This window comes from Hyla sarda, chromosome 12, assembly GCF_029499605.1.
Source record: "Hyla sarda isolate aHylSar1 chromosome 12, aHylSar1.hap1, whole genome shotgun sequence".
In the NCBI taxonomy this organism is placed as follows: Eukaryota; Metazoa; Chordata; class Amphibia; order Anura; family Hylidae; genus Hyla; species Hyla sarda.
In genome coordinates this window covers 67,948,411-67,962,830 of record NC_079200.1, presented here as the reverse complement: position 1 = coordinate 67,962,830, position 14,420 = coordinate 67,948,411, and the positions used below count along the sequence as shown (strand labels likewise).

Here is a 14,420-nt window from a genome sequence, read left to right as displayed (position 1 = left end):
TCAGTTGGCCAATGCCAATCTGACTCGGGGGGCCCTCTGCACTCACCTTCCACTGCCATGGCTGCTGAGGAGGGGTGGGGTGGCAGGAGCAGTACCAGCTACATCAGCAGCAGCCTGAGTCTCAGTCGCTGATGAGTAGCTTTCTTCACCTGCATAGTGAAGCAACTAATCAGCAGCAGGTAGACCTGGAGCAGGACCTGAACCAGCAGGTGGTGGCATACCTTGATTTGTGGCCGCAGCTATCAGAATTTGCCCTGGAAAAGCTGTCCTGCCCGGCCAGTAGTGTGCCATCAGAGCAGGTGTTTAGTGCGGCGGGGGCCGTAGTAACCCCAAGGAGAACTCATCTGTCCACAAAAAATGTGAAGAGACTGACCTTTGTGAAGATGAATCAGGCATGGATCAGCCAGGATTTCCACCCACCAATGCCTGATGCATCAGAGTAGATTCACCATGGTGCCACACCAACACTTCACAAATATGGATAGTGCTAAACATATTTTAGGTTCTGCTCCCCAGTTACAGATATTCCTCCGCATCAGACCACAAGTAAGTATTGAGGATATGCATTACCCAAAACGTAACTTTTAATAATATGCTTAGGATAAAATATATGAACCCCAACATTTCTTTTAAATCAAACAAAAGGAAAGGTTCCACCTGAAAACCCTGGGAAATGGCAGTGTTTGTAGGTGGAAATAGGGAGAGGTTCCTGTGTGGGGCCGCCCTTCTTAGGGCGATTAACACTTGCCAAGAAGGGAATTAATAATGCGAGAGTAGGGCCTTACAGGGGAAGTTTTTACCCCCACCGGTTACAACGGACCATACGTTGTTCCCTTCCACCTTTTAGAAGTCTTTGCATCACATCAATACTTGGTGGTGTAGGTGGCACATGGTGTTTTCCTGCACAGCTTTCCTTTTTTTATTGAAAAATTTTTTTGGGGTCCATATATTTTATCCTAAACATATTATTAAAAGTTACGTTTTACGTAATGCATATCCTCAGTACCGTTTTCTTCTGCCTACCTGCCTCAGCTACTATTCTGTTCCTGCCACCTGCCTGATGCCACACATCTGATGCCAAGTTCCCTTTTTAACCCACCTTCGTCACCGGGTACTGGTATTGCCACCCACCCCACCACTCTGTCACCGGGTCACTTTCAGAACTCTTGATGCTGATGCTGCCACCTCCAGGCTGTCTCATTCTGCCACCATATGTTCTCCTCATGCTGCTGCCACCTCCAGGCTGTGTCAGCCACTATATAGTCTCCTCATGCTGCCGCCAACTCCACGCTGTGTCATTAAGCCACTATATGGTCTCCTCATGCCGCCGCCAACTCCAGGCTGTGTCATTTAGTCACTATATGTTCTCATGCTGCCGCCAACTCCAGGCTTTGTCATTCAGCCACTATATGGTCTCCTCATGCTGCTGCCACCTCCACGCTGTGTCATTCAGCCACTATATGATCTCCTCATGCAGCCGCCAACTCCAGGCTGTGTCATTCAGCCACTATATGGTCTTCTCATGCTGCCGCCAACTCCAGGCTGTGTCATTCAGCCACCATATGGTCTCCTCATGCTGCCGCTACCTCCACGCTGTGTCATTCAGCCACTATATGGTCTCCTAATACTGATGCCACCTACTGATGCCCTATTCCCCCCCCCCCCCTGGATCCACCACTGTTGTGCCCACACATAGGCACCAGCCACAAATCAGTTTCAATATAACATCACCTCCACATCATTTTCAGTATGAGATCATGTTCCCATACAGTATTTTGGGTCATTTTCTAAACTGTGAAACAGAAATTTTACTTTACTGTTGAGTCCAATTGAACTCGTTAGAAAAAAAGGCCCTTTGTTAAAACACAGTGGGGGAGATTTATCAAAACCTGTCTAGAGGAAAAGTTGCTGAGTTGCCCATAGCAACCAATCAGATTGCTTCATTTATTTTTCAGAGGCCTTTTCAAAAAGGAAAGGAGCAATCTGATTGGTTGCTATGGGCAACTCAGCAACTTTAACTCTGGACAGGTTTTGATAAATCCCTCCCAGTCATTTTACAGCCATAATTCATATGGCAGCTAAAATGGCTGCATAATTCCTGAAAAAACTTCTTAAACCAAAAAAAAATTCTGTAAATAATTTAATTATTTTTCCAGTAAAAAAGTGTGTGAGCAAAGCCTAATAGTATTCACCATACTACTGTCTATTCATACAGTGCTGTCAAATCACGTTTATTACTGTGATTTTATAGTAATTATAACATTAAATGTATATTTCAACACAATGGGGTTTAGTTAATAACGTGATCCCGACTCTTTTTTCTCGGGTTTTGAGCACAAATTGCACAATTTGCGATCAACAACCCCAAATCCTCCATTACACAAGAAAAACCCAAAAAGGGGGTTTGGCCACAGAGAAGGGGCGTGGTCCCACCAAAAGAGATGTGCCCCTGGCAGTTTAAAAAAAATCCCAACATATTTACTAAGGTTTCCACAGAAAATGTGGTGGATTTGAGCTGATCAGAACAGTTGTTTAAAAAAAAAAAAGCAAAACGTAGGGGAAAGTACAAAATGTAGAGAAAGCTAAGTAAATACCATGGAAAAATGCCTCAAAAGCCAAAGAAAACTACACTCCACTCTTAGTAAATAAACCCAAATGTGTATCTTATGGTCTATGTAATAGTATCCACCATATTAGTGTCCACAAAGCATTGCCTCATTTTGTTCTATATAAAATAGTATTAGCTGAATTGGTACCCATATAACAGTACCTCTTTTGGCAGCAGCATGGCTCTGTTTGATTGCTGGTCCTGCTGTTTGGATGCTCCCATCACCACATTAGAAGGCTTAAATGTGCACTGTCACCAACTTTTTTTTTTATATGTTATAGTACTTATGTACTACAACATATCTCTAATATAGTTTCATTATTTTTTTTATTTTTTATTAACATGGTGTATTTTACATTTGAAAACCGGCCACTAGGGTAATCTGTCCTTATTCATCAAGGCTGCGCTCGCTCCCTGCCTGTCTCAGCGCAGCATAGATGAAGTGAGGGCGGAAGTCGTTGCCCAGCAGGCCGGCTTCCAGGAGAGGACAGCGCAGCAAGAAAGAAGAGATGAAGATGACGACTTTAGAAGAATAGAATAAAAAAAAAATTTTTAAAGGCAGGGAGGGGGTTAGGGATAGATTAACAGTAGGTAGGGACAAAAGAAAACAAAAAACAGATGGTGGGAGCTACTCTTTAACGATGTGGCCCCTTTGGCAGCATCTTCTGGTGATTCTGATATATTACATAAATATATATATTTTTTACTTTAGGACCCTTTGGTGCTCCGCGTACCTCCTCTCCTGTGCCCTCCAGCAACAACAAGTATACCTTAAATATCTCAGGGATTTGTGAAGACCTAGGAAACGTGGCCCTGGATGAGCAGGACAAGAATTGCGAAGATCATGTGGTCATCAGCTCATCTGCAGAGAGCCTATGGTGACCCCGCCATACTTCACTGCCACAGACTGTATATATTTCTGATCTGCACAGCCATTGAGGACTCCATAACCTTATGGACAAATGCACATCCGCCAGTCAGTGCCCCTGACCAGATCCGTTACCTCCTGATGGCAATATGTTTTTGCAAACTTTTACTTCTGAAATGTGTCAGATGTTTACAATACATTAACTGTTTTACACTAGTCAGCTCCAGCCTTATACCCCACTATCCTCCACAAGACATAAGATTTCACTACACCTATGTGTTATGTCTTGTACTTAATTATAATAGATAATTAATACGATGCAACAACATTGGTATGTCTTTTTACTGGTCAAAGAAAATGGACACTGAACAAGAAACCAGAGTTTTTATTTTTTTTGTTTTTTTTTTTTACATGTGACAACAAGGATAAAAATTACTGACATTGCTATACCATTCCAGAATTACAGAGCCATCTAGTGGCAGTGGACATACATAACAGACAATACATAACACTATTGGTAAAGGATATGATGTGAGCAAAAGTAGTCAGGATGATCATTTCCCAGCTCCTAGGTCAGCGCTAGAGATGAGCGAACTTACAGTAAATTCGATTCGTCACGAACTTCTCGGCTCGGCAGTTGATGTTTATCCTGCATAAATTAGTTCAGCTTTCAGGTGCTCCTGTGGGCTGGAAAAGGTGGATACAGTCCTAGGAGACTCTTTCCTAGGACTGTATCCACCTTTTCCAGCCCACCAGAGCACCTGAAAGCTGAACTAATTTATGCAGGAAAAGTCATCAACTGCCGAGCCGAGAAGTTCGTGACAAATCGAATTTACTGTAAGTTCGCTCATCTCTAGTCAGCGCATCCAGTTAGAATGTCAAGTTACAGCCTAAAGTGGTAAAATGATCCTACGTTTACCCCAGCAGCCTGCAATCCCATTGCTGACCTGGACCTGCTCCGTGTATCTCTTCACAGCTAAGGTGATCAGGCCTCTTCCTTGTCCAGGTTAACTCCATCACTGCTGGGCTGCCAACAAAGTGCAATAACCCAACAAGCCTTGTGTGATGCTGCTGGACAATCTGGCTTTGAGATGCAGCATTGACTTTTATGACCAATAGCATGCACCAAGGTTAGTGGCTGGATGCATGTACTAAATGATAGGGCAGATAGTCCCATTGACTTTGGTAGTAGTGCCATCATTACGGATGAAGAAAAGTGAAGCCAAACGGCTACAGAATCACTGGCGCACCGCAGTCACTTTGCACTATTCAATGGTGGTGGCCTCAATTCATTGACATGCCTCGCAATCTCTGGTGGTCTTCATTGACAGGACATGTTTGATTTGACATATTATGGCAAAATTAGCAGCAGAGGAAGGAAATACTTTTTAGCGTTTCCCTGCCTATCTGGTGGTTTATTTGTTGATGAAGAGGTTTATAGCATGGAGCCTCCAACCTCACAGTGGTGGATGCACTTTAAAAAGAGTTAACCAGTATTAGAAAGATGCAACTTTTATTTTTTGCAAAAACAGCACCACTCTTGTGCACAGGTTGTGTGTGGTATTACAGCTCAGCTTCATTAAATTGAAGAGGAAATAAGTGGTGCTGTTTTTTACATATATATAAAAAAAAAAACACACACACAACATCTTTCTAATACTGAACAATCCCTTTAAGGCTGGACTCACACCATGTTTTTGCAATACAGTTCCCGTAATGGATTCCTCAAAACCTGACTAAAATATATCAAAATGTGTGTACAAATTTTAATCCGTACACGGTTGAAAACCACATACAATTTGCAAAATTATGTCAGGTTGCATCCGTTTAAAAAATAAAAAAAACTTATAAGTTTTGAACTTTTCATTCCATTATCAATAAAGTTTCACTTGTTTGATTGAAATTCCAATAAAAAAAAACTGTGTAAAGTCAAAAACCGTATGGTGAAAACCGGATGGAACCGTGCGCACATACGGTTCCCATTGACTCTCATGGTAAAAAAACAAAAACAAAAAAATAAACGTATACATTTCAATACAGTTTTTCACCCGGACCAAAAACCGTGGTAGGCTACAGTTTTGGGGAGCGGGGGAACTGACAAAACCGTACAGGATGCAAAACCAACACAACCTGATGCATCTTCTGGCATATGGTTTTCAATGGAGAATCAGTGCAGCCTAATATAGGCACTGTGTATAGAACACAAGTTGCTGGCCACAGTCTGGTGATAGTATTTAGAAGGTATAACTAGTTCCTATAGTCCAAAAATACAGTAGGCAGCCCACAAAGACCATTATGGCTAAAGCTTTATCGTTCTGCCCATTCTAATTTTAGAAGCTGCAAGCTTAAAGGGTACTCCGGTGGAACACTATTTTTTTTTTTTTTTTTTTTAAATCATTTGGAGCCAGTATCTTAATCCTACCAGTACTTAGCTGCTGTATGTTTCACAGGAATTTCTTTTCTGTCTGACCACAGTGCTCTCTGCTGACACCTCTGTCCATGTCAGGAACTGTCCAGAGCAGGAGAGGCTTGCTATGTGGATTTGCTCCTGCTCTGGACAGTTCCTGAGGTGTCAGCAGCGAGCACTGTGGTCAGACAGAAAATAAATTCAAAAAGAAAAGAACTTCCTGTGGAGCATCCAGCAGCTGGTAAGTACAAGAAGGATTAAGATTTTTATATAGAAGTAATTTACAAATCTGTTTTAAGAGTACCTGTCATGATCTTGTAAAATGTTATAATCCTCCCAGTTCACTGCCCCACCATGATAAAAAATAAAGGTAGGGGGTTGTTTATTATTTGTTAGTTTTACCTTGATATTTCTCTGTATTTTCTGCTCAGTCTTAGTCAGATACCAATCTGAAGAAGGGTGCTCCAACCAGACAATGCTTCCGAATTTGGGGAACCTGCTACTACCTAATGTGGGGAGAACTATACTGCACCTAATGTGGGGGAGCTACACTGCACCTAACGTGGGGAACGATACTGCACCTATTGTGGGGGAACGATACTGCACCTAATGTGGGGGAACGATACTGCACCTAATGTGGGGGGAACTATACTGCCAACCTAATGCGGGGGAGCTATACTGCCAACCTAATGTGGGGAGCTACACTGCACCTAATGTGGGGAACCTGCTTCTTCCTAACGTGGGGAACGATACGGCACCTATTGTGGGGGGAACTATACTGTATCTGATTAAGGGGGACATGGGACTGATTAAGGGGGCAGGGGAATGATTAAATATAAAAAAAAATTGTTACAAAGATTTTTTTTCCTCTTTGTGTATGTTTATGGGGTAATAGGGGGGCGGGGCGCCACAAGGTTAACTCGCACAGGGCGCCTGAACACCTAAGGCCGGCCCTGCTCCCTGGTACTTAAGGACCAAGTGCGCACCTGTACGCCCATGGAAATTCCGGTCCCTACGGCACACGGGGCAGTGATCGGAATGGGATGACTGCTGATATTTATCAATTCTTACCTGCGAATCACAGCTTTTTCAGTCCGATCGGGTTGCTGGCAGGGGTGCCACCTTCTCCTATCCCCTACCATATGTCAAAAGTCATAATCCCCCGCTCTGCCCACTCCTGGAAGTCTGGGCAGAGTGGGGTTGCCGTGGTAATGGCTGGCTGCAGGTGTACCTGGCTGCGGTGGTGGCAGTGGCGGTGCAAGTGACCACCAGGAGCGGCGCATGTCACCGGCGGGGACGACGCAGGAGGGCCACAGTCTGAAGATCAAGGTGAGTGATCTTCAATAGTGTTGGGCGTGAATATTTGCATTTCAAATTTTTATTGCGAATATCGCAAATTCGCAAATATTGTGAATATATTCGCTATATATTTGAAATTGCGAATATTCATTTTTCCACATATGAATATGCGCATATTCCTTCTTTTCACTTGTGGGCCAATTCGAAAGATGCAAATACACACTTCTCAACAACATCCCTAGCAACCAATAATAAAGGTACCCACCCCCTCCCCGATTTCTTCCTTGAATATGCAAATATAACTAATACACGAAATTCACAAATATAGGACAAATATTTGTGTATATATTCACAAAATATTGCGAATTCGAATATGGCCAATGCCGCTCATCACTAATCTTCAACTGTGGCCCCCTAGTAGTTTCAAAACTACAACTCCCAGCAAAAGATTGTCTGGGCATGCTGGGCGCTGTAGCCCTTCAGTTGTAGTTTTGCATCAACTGGAGACACACTGATGGGGAAACACTGAGTTGGGGTCTGTTACCTAACTCTGTGTTTCCGCACCAGTGTACCTCCAGCTGTTGCAAAACTACAACTCCCAGAATGCATGGTCAGTGCATGCTGGGAGTTTGTTTTGCAACAGCTGGAGGCACAAGGGTTGGGAAACACTAAGATAACAGACTAACTGTGTTTCCCCATCAGTGTGTCTCCAGCTGTTGCAAAACTACAACTCCCAGCATGCACTGACAGCTGAAGGGCAAGCTGGGAGTTGTAGTTATGCAACATCTGAATGGCCACAGTTTGGAGACCACTATACAGTGGTCTCCAAACTGAGCCCCTCCATCAGTGTGTCTCCAGCTGTTGTAAAACTACAACTCCCATCATGGATGGTCTGTCAGTGCATGCAGGGAGTTGTAGCTTTGCAGCAGCTGCAGGTTTGCCCCCCAACAACAACTCCCAGCATTGCCAGACAGCAATTGACTGTCCAGGCATGCTGAGAGTTTTGCAACTGCTGGAGGCACCCTGTTTGGGAAACACTGCCGTAGGGTATTCTTTTTGTGGCGGAGGTCCCTATGCAAATCTTTAATTTAGGCCTCAAATGCGCATGGTGCTCTAACTCCTGAGCCCTGTCGTATTTCAAGGCAACAGTTTAGTCCCACATACGTAGTATCTCTGTACTCAGTAGAAATTCCGCTACAAATTTTGGGGGACTTTTTTTCCTTTTACCCCTTATGGAAAGGTAAAGTTGGGGTCTACACCAGCATGTTATTGTAAATGTTTTATTTTTATTTTTTTAACCCTAACGTGCTGGAGTTGCCCCATACTTTTTATTTTCATAAGAGGTAAAAGGAGAAAAAGCCCCCCAAAATTTGTAACCATTTCTCCTGAGAATGGAAATACCCCATATGTGGACGTAAAATGCTCTACGGGTGCACTACAGGGCTCAGGAGTGAGAGCGCATCATGTACATTTGAGGCCTAAACTTGTGCAGGGGTGGCTGCTGGTTACAGGGGTTTTGACAAATGCAAAAAACCCACATGTGACCCCATTTCAGAATCGACACCCCTCACGGAACCTAACAAGGGGTGCAGTGAGCATTTACACCCCACATGTGTCTGACAGATTTTTGGAACAGTGGTCCGTGAAAATGAAAAATGTAAGCACAGCCTACTATTCCAAAGATCTGGCAAATGCCAGTGGGGGTGTATAAGTTCACTGCACCCCTTGTTATGTTCGGTGAGGGGTGTAGTTTCCGAAATGGGGTCCACTGTTCTGGCACCATGGGGCTTTGTAAACAAACATGGCTCCCGACTTCTATTCCAACCAAATACTCTCTCCAAAAGCTCAATGGCACTCCTCTTCTGAGCATTGCAGTGCACCCACAGAGCACTTTACATCCACATATGGGGTGTTAAGGCTCACTGTACCCCTCGTTACATTCCTTAAGGGGTGTAGTTTCCAAAATAGTGTGCCATGGGGGGTGTTTTTTGCTGTTCTAGCACCAGGGGGGCTTCCTAAATGTGACATGCCCCCCAAAAACCATTACAGCAAAATTCGCTCCATCCCATTGAGTCCTCTAGTGTACCCACAAAGCACTATACATCCACATATGAGGTATTTCCTTACGAGAGAAATTATCTTTTTGTCTTTCTTTTACCCCTTGTAAAAATTCAAAATATGGGTCTACAAGTAACATGTTAGTGTAAAAAAAAGAAAAAAAAGAAAAAAAATATGATTTTGAATTTTCGCCTCCACTTTGCTGCTGTTCCTGTGAAACACCTAAAGGGTTAAACTTTCTGAATGTCATTTTTAATATGTTGAGGGGTGCAGTTTTCATAATGGGGTATTTCTAACAAAGACCCTCAAGTTCACTTCAAAACAGAACTGGTCCCTGAAAAATTCAGATTGAGATTTACGGGAAAAATTGGAAAATTGCTGCTATACTTTGAAGCCCTCTGATGTCTTCAAAAAGTAAAAACATGTCAACTTTATGATGGCAACATAAAGTAGACATATTGTATTTGTGAATCAATATATTTGGTATGTCTATTTTCCTTACAAGCAGAGAGCTGCAAAGATAGAAAAATGCTAAATTTTCTAAATTTGACATTTTTGAATTTTTCACCAAGAAATTATGCAAGTATCAACAAAAATTTACCACTAACAAAGTAGAACGTCACGAAAAAAAACAAAAACAATCTCTGAATCAAATTCATAAGTAAAAGCATCCCAGCTTTATTAATGCTTAAAGTGACAGTGGTCAGATTAGCAAAAAATGCCCGGGTCCTTAAGGTCTTAATGGGCTTCATCCCCAAGGAGAACCCCTTTAAGGCCATGCTCACGCAACAGAGTTTCCAAGCTAAGTGTTGCAGCATAGTCCTATTGTTTTCAAGGGGGATTATGCTACCGCACACATGGTGGAATTTCCATGGAAGAAACACCTGCTGCAGAAATCCTGATTCAGGTCTCTACAGAAAGAATAGACAATCCTGCCTAATGTTCTTTATAGACTGCAGGACAGGAAGCTTATTTGGAGATACGTATCAAAACCTGTGTAGAGGAAAGTGGACCAAAGCAACCACATTACTTCAATTTTTTAAAAGGCTTCCGAAAATTAAAAGCAAATCTGATCTCAACTTTTCCTCTGCAAAGGTTTAAAAATGTCCCCAAATGTTTCCTGCTTTGACAGATTTCAACTTCATGCAGGTCTTAGGGCCAAAAGGCTGATGTCCAAGTTTCCTAGAGCACCTCCTCCTGGGTATGGGGATCCTGGGATATTGCCCAGCTTGCTGACTCCAATGCCGGCCCTTTTAGTAACTGCTTTTCCCTAAGATCATAAATGTTTCAGTATGAAAGAGCTTTACACATAACATGAAAGCCTTATCCTATCCTTCACAGGGAGTGACCAGACGGTCAGGTCAGAGGACCTGACCCAAAGATTAAAAGGGGTACTCCACTGGAAAACATTTTCTTTTAAATCAACTAGTTCCAGAAAGTTAAACTGATTTGTAAATTACTTCCATTAAAACATCTTAATCCTTTCAGTACAAATCAGCTGCTGTATATTACAGAGGAAGTTCTTTTCTTTTTGAATTTCCTTTCTGCCTGACCAAAAGTGCTCTCTGTTGACACCTCTGTCCTTGTCAGGAACTGTCTAGAGTAGGAACAAATACCCATAGCAAATACCTATCCTGCTCTGGGACAGTTCCCAAAATGGTGTCAACAGAGCACTATGGTAAAAAATTCAAAGAAAATTAATCCTTCCAGCACTCATTAGCTGCTGTATACTACAGAGGAAGTTAAGATTTTTTTTAATAGAAGTAAATTTACAAATCTGTTTAACTTTCTGGCAACGCTTGATAAAAATAACAAAACAATAAAAAAGTTTTCCTGTGGAGTACCCTTTAACTGTAGTAACTTATGAAAAGGATTATAAAAAAAAACAAAAAAAAAAAAAAACAGTATATTTCTATCCCCCCAGGATAGAATCATTAATTTCTAACAATAATTTGTTTTACTTTAGTTCTAACAGCAGCACAGATTGGGTTAATCTACCTTCGGTAAACTGGTAGAACTTATAAAAAGTAGTAAAGGCAATGAAATACATAAACAAACTTTCTTTAAAAAAGGGAAACCAACCCCATTCCAGTGCTTTATAGTAAACTGAATAGAATAGGGAGGGAAGTTTGTGTCCTGCTGTTAGAGGTAAGGGAAAACAAAAAACAAACAAGAAAATTACTATTCCCTTGCATCCTACCAGCAGCACAGATGGGACTTCAGCAAGAATCCCTATGTGGGGCTCTCATGCAGGGTTAAACTTCGATGAAGAGTGGCCTTTGGGTGAACAGTTCTAAGTCACTGCCAGAAAGAACAGTATCTAGCAGCCTAAAAATCTCCAGTCTACTTCCTCCAAGGGTTTAAAGGGGGGACATGACAACCCCCTGAGAACCACTGATAGGTCACACTCTGGAATAGGCTTTAAGACAGTGGGGGAGGGATTTATCAAAGTTGTCTACTTTCCGGATCAATGTAGACCAACCTGCATAGTGTAAGGCCGGTCTATTGTGTGCCTAATTTATCAAAAGTTGCAAGGCTCTTGATATATTCTGCGCATGGACTTCGGGATCTACGGTTTAGATTGTACTTAGACAATACTGAAGCAGGTTTACATTTCAGCGTACTTTCGCCCGATGCGGATTTTCGATAAAAAGTTGCTATTGATAGATTCAGCACCAATTCATTTCCCCCCCCCCCCCCCCATCTAAAATAGCATATGCATCCTCTAAAAGAGAAAGTTGCATGTATTTAGACTGCAACTTTCTGTCCAACAATTTTAGATGGGAAAAACCAGTCTAAATCCTTTGATAAATCTCCCCATTATGTCTTAGTCTCATGGCTCCTTTTAGGAACCTCCTTATGAGAGGGTCTTGAGATATTGGTCTGTCAAGTAGTGCAGAAATTGCCACAGAATGTACCTTTAACCCCTTCCCACTTGGGCCATTTTTCATTTTTGCACTTAGTTTTTTCCTCACCACATTCTAAAAAACCATAACACTTTTAATTTTCCGCCTACACAGACCCATATGGGCGTCTTGTTTTTTGTGCCACAAATTTTACTTTGTAATACCATTAACTATTTCACCACAATTTCTATGGCAAAAGCAGAAAAAAAAAAAATGTGGGGCAAAAAATAGAAAAAGGAAAAAATAAATAAAATAAAAACCCGCCATTATGTAAATTTTGGGGGCTTCCAATTCTATACAGTACAAATGACTAGAGATGAGCGAAGTTACAGTGATTCGATTTGTCACGAACCTCGGGGCTTGGCAGTTACTGACTTTATCCTTTAAATTAGTTCAGCTTTCAGGTGCTCCGGACTGCTGGAAAAGGTGGATATAGTCCTAGGAGAGAGTCTCCAGCCCATCGGAGCACCTGAAAGCTAAACTAATTTATGCAGGCCGAGCAACAGCCGAGTCGCGAGGTTTGTGACGAATTGAATCCCTAACTTCGCTCATCTCTACAAATGACAGCTTATCTTTATTCTGTAGGTCCATATGGTTACTAGGTTACCTATTTATATAGGTTTTCCTTTTTTTTTTGGTAAAATAAAACATGCACCAAAATTTGTGTTTTTAAAATAGTCCACTTCTGACCCCACCGATGCTCATTTCTTGACCGTGCAATTAAATTAACATTATATTTTAATAGTTAGGACATTTATGCACACTGCAATACCACACATGTTTAGGTTTTATTTTTTTCACTTTTATTTGAAAAATGGGAAAAGGTGGTGATTTAAACTTATTAGGGAAGGCTTTTTTTTCAAAAAATAAAAATAAAAAAAATATACTATGCAGTCTTTAGACTGCCTACACTCAGGCATGGAGCAATAGATTGATCGGAAAGCAAGGAGCAAAAGTAGGAAGCCTCCCGCTGTCCGGGACACCACGATTTCATCGTGGTGGTCCTGAAAAGCCCACTGAGTTAAGGCTCCTTTCACACTAGTGATTTCTCCGTTATAGAAGTTCCGTCACATGTTCCGTCACGATTTTCGGCGAAACGCGGCCGTTACAAAACCCCTGACGGCCGAGACTAAATTGCATTGCAGCCAATGGGATTTTGTAACTGCCCGTTTGCACCCATATATGCCCGTAATTCATTATGGACGTTATACAGTGACGGGACATCGTGGCGGAAAAGTTGCTTCATGCAGTAATTTTTCCGCCACGATGTAACGTCACTGTATAACGTCCGCAATGAATTACGGGCATATACGGCTGCAAACGGGCAGTTACAAAATCCCATAGGCTGCAATGCGATTTAGTCTCGGCTGTCAGGGGTTTTGTAACGGCCGGGTTTCGCCGAAAATCGTGACGGAACATGCGACGGAACTTCTATAACCGAGAAGTCACTAGTGTGAAAGGAGCCTATCAGGCAACTGTTTTCTCACGTTTTAGATTGAGCGATCAACTTTGATTGCGGCATCTAAAGGGTTAATGCCAGACATAAGCCCAAATCCGTGAGGTCCAGCATTAGCCGTGGGTCCTGGTTGCTGATAGCAACCGGGACCCACTGGGTATGATGCGCGCTCACCTGCTGAGTGCGCGTCATACAGCGGGAGCCCGCAGTGGATGTACATTTATATCCATTTGCGGGAAGGGGGTTAAATGGTAGAAAGCCTTTGTTATTAGAAGGGACCGGTCAACCACCAGGCTGTCATGTTAAAATGCGAAGATCTGGGAGTGTCCCTCGACAAAAGCAATTGCTGTATGGGAAGCCTATAAAATTGCCCTTGACTCCTCTGCATGAGTTGGGCAAAGCAAAATCTCTGCGGCCAGAGTGTGATGGATTTTCATCAGTATCTTGGGTATCAAGGAAATCTGAGGGAATATGCATGCCAGGGTTGTCCTCCCTGTAAAATCTTGTTGCCATGAGACCTATGGCATACCCCACTAGAGAGTGATCTGGTAAAAAGACCATTCTCCTGAGGAAAGACCCCAAATAAAAAAAAAAAAGGATTTCTAAAAACCTGTCCAGAGGAAAAGCTCTGCAATGTCTGAGTGCACTTGGCGACCTGGAGACCCCCAGTGTGGCTGCTTGGAGTGGCGGATTGCTGCTGCGAGCAGGCCAGGAGGAGAGGCAAGGGGTTGGCAACAGCTGGAGGTACAATATGGGTCAGGTCTCCGGCGGATGCGCAGCATAAAACACTATGGATTTGTCACATGTGATCCTACCCT

General features: G+C 42.6%; 1 protein-coding gene across 5 annotated transcripts in view; it reads left to right on the top strand.

Moving 5' to 3' along the window:
• The window catches only part of ZBP1 (Z-DNA binding protein 1), a 29,318-nt gene extending 25,258 nt beyond the window's left edge, over positions 1-4,060 (top strand). For all 5 annotated transcript variants that reach the window (XM_056548021.1, XM_056548022.1, XM_056548020.1 and 2 more), the window contains one exon: positions 3,321-4,060. In XM_056548021.1, coding sequence (XP_056403996.1) covers positions 3,321-3,490 — 170 coding nt within the window. In that variant the 3' untranslated portion in view covers positions 3,491-4,060. The remainder of the gene's footprint in view (positions 1-3,320) is intronic.
• The last annotated feature ends 10,360 nt before the right edge of the window (positions 4,061-14,420 follow it).